Here is a 5,389-nt window from a genome sequence, read left to right as displayed (position 1 = left end):
GGCTTGACCGTGTATTTTCAAAGCGCGGCTGGCTTGACCGCAGTGTCACCGTGTATGTAGGCAATCAGTAGCTGTCTAATTGATGACTAGTCTATTCTTGGGCTATGGTTAGACATCTATTAAATTTTCACTGACAGCCCAAATTGAGCCTGGTTTCAGCCTAGACATCTGGGCTGTGTTTAGACGGCTAATAGACGTCTTTTAAATTCAAAATTGCTTGCTGGGTTAATATTGTTTCTTGTCCCTTCACACTGTACGAATCACATTTATACACGAATCACATCAATTCAAAATGGCGAAATTAGACAAGTTTATTAGTTTGCATTCCTGATCATTTTTGCCAGTCGTTTAACATTTCTATCGTAAAACAGCTGTCAGATATTAAATGTTTGGCTACTTACATCATTTCCCGCACTTTATAGCCGCTAACTGAAGCGTCGCGTTGAAATTCGCGCAATGCAGCTTCTGTGAACATAAAGCCCGCCTACTTTGATTTGATTGGTCATCTCAAATATTTTTTGACATTGACGAGCGGTGACTGTCACCGTGACAGACGGCTGATGCAGCTCAAATGAGAAGGTTTAAATTTAATCTTGGTGCTGTGCAATATCTCTGCAGCACGAAGGAAGAGTTAATTCTATATTAGGCAATTATGTCACAAAGTTAGACCTCATAGCTGGCTGCGGGCATGGTCTTCTGCTCGTGCACGTCGCGTGCTGATCGCGAGACTGGCAGGTCGCGAGCACTAGTCTCAGTGCTTTGCTCGTGCACTTGCGGGGCGCAGTCGCGAGCAAAACGAAGCGATGGACAGTCAGCTCTTTCCCGAATAGCAAAGCAGCGCTACAGCAAAGCTACTTTTACAGATATTATAGTGTTTGTTTGCAGGCAGTACCACTAAAGAGAGCTGTAGTGCAGCAGAACTGCTTCAGTAGAAACACTTCACTTCCACATCATTGCAGCATTAATGGTAATGCATGCAACGAATCCATCCAGACTCAATGATGGGTAAACAGACATTTGCCTCCAGTTTACACCCTTCAGCTAATTGTTTAAAGCCTGAACTAAGTGCATATTATGTTCGAAGAAATTGTTTTAAAGTAGTTTTTTCCTCTAGTAGCGAGTTGTTTTTATTTCTCTACGTTAGCATTGTAGCTGGCTAGCAGAGAGCGCATTTATGACTATATTAACTTTTTTGTCTTTCCCAGGTGTAATGATCGAAGAGATCCTCAAGCCTGCCAGGTACACAGAAGTATTTTATCATTGAAAGTAGTTACATATTTGGGAGAGAACACGAAATAGTGTCAAAATTGGATTAGCCGGTTTTAGCAAAACACTAGTACTCATAGGCCTAGTTCCTGTTTGCTAACTGAAACTATGAAATACATTACACGTCATACTTTGTTGGTAATAGAGATCAATTATTTGTATTTGGCAAATTGCTCTACATTTAAACTAGAATACTAGCTTATACAGAGGTAATGGTGTGACCAGGGAGCTCATGTCTCAGTGTGTGCTAGCTTGTCGTTTAGTCCGCTTAATTACTGAATTCACAACAAATAGATAATAGCACATCGTTCTCATTTACTTTAAGGTCTTATCAGATCTAGTATTACATTTTATAGCGAAGTGACTTGATGAGCTTAACAAACACTGATAAAAGTGCAGATCAACTGGTTCTCTGTGTAGTTTTAATAAACATCCTATTTGAGTTTTATTTTCAAAAGCACCAGGTTTTCTTTCATGTCATTTGTAGTACAGTAACTTCGAAAATTACATTTAGTGATTTTCTGATTTAATAATATTGAATTGATCTGAGCCTGATTTTCTCTGCAAGAATAAAAGTTCAACCTCAGTGGTCTTTGTAAATGGGTTGTTTGCAGTCCTTCTCTCATGCATTGTATTTTGCAGTCTGTCAAATATCAGTCAAAGAGTCACTCATCAAATGACCATCGCCATGACAAGATGCAAGATTCGTCAGACACCACACCACCAACTAAAATGCTGCGGCGATCGGACAGTCCAGAAAACAAGCACAGTGATGGAACAGGGCACAGCCAAACGAAAGCACTCCACGTTCACCGGACCCGTGAGAGGGACAGCGGTAAGAACATGAGTGAGGAGAGGTTCCACATGCATATGATTAATGTTTTATGGTTGCATGTTGTGCCTAATTCCCCAGAACTCCAAAATCCTATTTATAAGTGGGTTATATGGCGAAACATCATTTACAATGTTAAATACGTATGAGCTTGTAATACTTGCACTCTAAACAGTGTCTTTACTGGATATATTCATATATTTGTGTGTGGTTAAGATGAGCATTAGAATTAAGAGTGCACTGAACAGGGGTTTTGAGGCAGATATAAATATTGTGAGACTGTAATCGGGACCCACCGGCAGAAACATTTCACAATTTGGCATCTATGATATATTATGTACTTAAAAAATAAATAAATATATTTAGTTTATATTTTTGTTCAGGCTTTATTAGTAACTCAAATTAGGCGCTAATAAATAATGTGAGAAGTCAAATTTTTCACAATCAAGAAGTGTGACAAGTGATTCTGAGTTTGACAGAGCTGTTTGTATTGATGCTTTATGCGTTTTTATATGGTTGGTATGGTTTGGTTCGCAGGTCTGTATTTTATTCAGGGTTCCCACGCATCTTGAAAGTTTTTGAATTTCAGACATGGATTCAAGGCCTGGAAAGTACTTGAAAACAAACATAGGTCCTCTTATCAGATCTAGTATTACATTTTATAGCGAAGTGACTTGATGAGCTTAACAAACACTGATAAAAGTGCAGATCAACTGGTTCTCTGTGTAGTTTTAATAAACATCCTATTTGAGTTTTATTTTCAAAAGCACCAGGTTTTCTTTCATGTCATTTGTAGTACAGTAACTTCGAAAATTACATTTAGTGATTTTCTGATTTAATAATATTGAATTGATCTGAGCCTGATTTTCTCTGCAAGAATAAAAGTTCAACCTCAGTGGTCTTTGTAAATGGGTTGTTTGCAGTCCTTCTCTCATGCATTGTATTTTGCAGTCTGTCAAATATCAGTCAAAGAGTCACTCATCAAATGACCATCGCCATGACAAGATGCAAGATTCGTCAGACACCACACCACCAACTAAAATGCTGCGGCGATCGGACAGTCCAGAAAACAAGCACAGTGATGGAACAGGGCACAGCCAAACGAAAGCACTCCACGTTCACCGGACCCGTGAGAGGGACAGCGGTAAGAACATGAGTGAGGAGAGGTTCCACATGCATATGATTAATGTTTTATGGTTGCATGTTGTGCCTAATTCCCCAGAACTCCAAAATCCTATTTATAAGTGGGTTATATGGCGAAACATCATTTACAATGTTAAATACGTATGAGCTTGTAATACTTGCACTCTAAACAGTGTCTTTACTGGATATATTCATATATTTGTGTGTGGTTAAGATGAGCATTAGAATTAAGAGTGCACTGAACAGGGGTTTTGAGGCAGATATAAATATTGTGAGACTGTAATCGGGACCCACCGGCAGAAACATTTCACAATTTGGCATCTATGATATATTATGTACTTAAAAAATAAATAAATATATTTAGTTTATATTTTTGTTCAGGCTTTATTAGTAACTCAAATTAGGCGCTAATAAATAATGTGAGAAGTCAAATTTTTCACAATCAAGAAGTGTGACAAGTGATTCTGAGTTTGACAGAGCTGTTTGTATTGATGCTTTATGCGTTTTTATATGGTTGGTATGGTTTGGTTCGCAGGTCTGTATTTTATTCAGGGTTCCCACGCATCTTGAAAGTTTTTGAATTTCAGACATGGATTCAAGGCCTGGAAAGTACTTGAAAACAAACATAGGTCCTTGAAAGTGCTTGAATTAAATTTGAAATACATTTTGTTTATGCAGGGATTAAAGTTTTCCGTCGCTACGACGGATTTCCGTCAATTGGAAAAAAAAATTAGGGGAAAAGAAACATGTAGCGCGTTGTTGTTCTGCCGGTGTAGTGTCGAATTCTGCACCCCTGCCAGATTATGCACCCCCTCGTTGAAATCGCTACCTGATTGCCTAATCCTAACCCCACCCCTAATCCTAACCCCTCCCCCACACCTACTCCTAAACCTACCAATACTAGGGGGTGCATAATCTGGCAGGGTGCAGAATTCAGCACAACACCGGCACACCAAAAATCATCCCCGCCACGGCTGCAGCTTTTGTGACAACTAACGCCGCTCGCGTTCACAGTTGAGTTATTAGCAAAGAACACAGAGCAGGACTTGAATTTCGGCGCAGGATTGCGGCTATTAATAACAATTCTACTCATTCCCGCAGGTTCCGCGCTTATAACGCCATGACAGATGAAGGAATACATCATTTGCACGTGCTTTTGAGTCTTGAGAACTCACTCATTTTCTGTGCGCCCACAGATCGCGATAAGGAGAGTGACAGCTTTTAATAGTTATTAAGGAAGTTTGCAAATGTGATATTGATTTAATACAACAGTTCAATAAACAAGTACTGCCTGATTTTGCTCTATTTCTTTAACGAAAATGGTTCCAAATATAGTAACAGCTCAGCCGCTTCGCATCTCTAAAAGCAAACACAGCTGAGTTTCATTCATTCAATGAAAGTGCGTTTTTGAACTTACCTAGTGAGTCAGTGATTCATGATTACCCGTTCATAAAGACTTTAGGCTTGTTTGAGATGAGCAAAATCTACGCTGAACCGATCACCGGTGATCACCGCGAGATGCATGCCGGTTAGAAAACTGGCCGAGTTACGTCCGACTTGCTCCGCTGTCATGCTGACGTGTGCCAAAAAACTCTCGCGACGGCGAGGCAGCTGTGTCGGATTGTGCAGTCGAGTGCAGTTGCTCTCCACCGACTGCGCTGATCAAAAGCATGATGGGAAACGACTGACTGACGACACAGCTTAATGCTCATTGGTTCAGACAACTGTGATGCTGCGTTTTCTTCTAAAATGTTTTATTTTTTATCAGATTTCACTTGATTATGTATTTAAATTATGCATGAATGTTCCCAAACACAATGACAGTGCGATCTCTGTGTGAGATATGTGATTGTTGTCATATTTCTATAAAAATCTAAAATACATGTTTGTATTAAAGTAAAAATGGATGATAAATACACCTTTCTTACGGAATTAAATAGCAAGCACTTTGAGTGTCTTCTTCATCATATTCTGGAGATTAATGTTTTAAATATAAAATTTTGAATACAGAAATATTAAATGATTTAAAGATTTAACTCTTTGGAGTGTTACAAGCTCTTGGTGCATAAAGAAGATCTGTAAAGTTGCAAAGACTAAAGTCTCAAATCCAAAGAGATATTCTTTATAAAAGTTAAGAGTCAACCACGC

General features: G+C 39.0%; 1 protein-coding gene across 3 annotated transcripts in view; it reads left to right on the top strand.

Annotated features, from left to right (window-relative positions):
* Positions 1–730: 730 nt before the first annotated feature.
* Positions 731–5,389, top strand: part of LOC107694227 (WW domain-containing adapter protein with coiled-coil-like) — a 34,231-nt gene continuing 29,572 nt past the window's right edge. Inside the window, exons 1-3 of one of the 3 annotated variants that reach the window (XM_016493864.1) lie at positions 731–1,005; positions 1,206–1,239; positions 1,909–2,101. In XM_016493864.1, coding sequence (XP_016349350.1) covers positions 965–1,005; positions 1,206–1,239; positions 1,909–2,101 — 268 coding nt within the window. In that variant the 5' untranslated portion in view covers positions 731–964. Of the gene's footprint in view, positions 1,006–1,205; positions 1,240–1,908; positions 2,102–3,052; positions 3,243–5,389 lie in introns of those variants that run through there. The other 2 variants (XM_016493863.1, XM_016493865.1) reach the window with 2 other exon arrangements.

The sequence above is a fragment of the Sinocyclocheilus anshuiensis genome, unplaced genomic scaffold, assembly GCF_001515605.1.
Source record: "Sinocyclocheilus anshuiensis isolate Anshui unplaced genomic scaffold, SAMN03320099.WGS_v1.1 scaffold2672, whole genome shotgun sequence".
NCBI classification, from domain to species: domain Eukaryota; kingdom Metazoa; phylum Chordata; class Actinopteri; order Cypriniformes; family Cyprinidae; genus Sinocyclocheilus; species Sinocyclocheilus anshuiensis.
The sequence above is the reverse complement of the archived record's forward strand: the minus strand, read 5'-3'. Positions and strand labels throughout refer to the sequence as shown.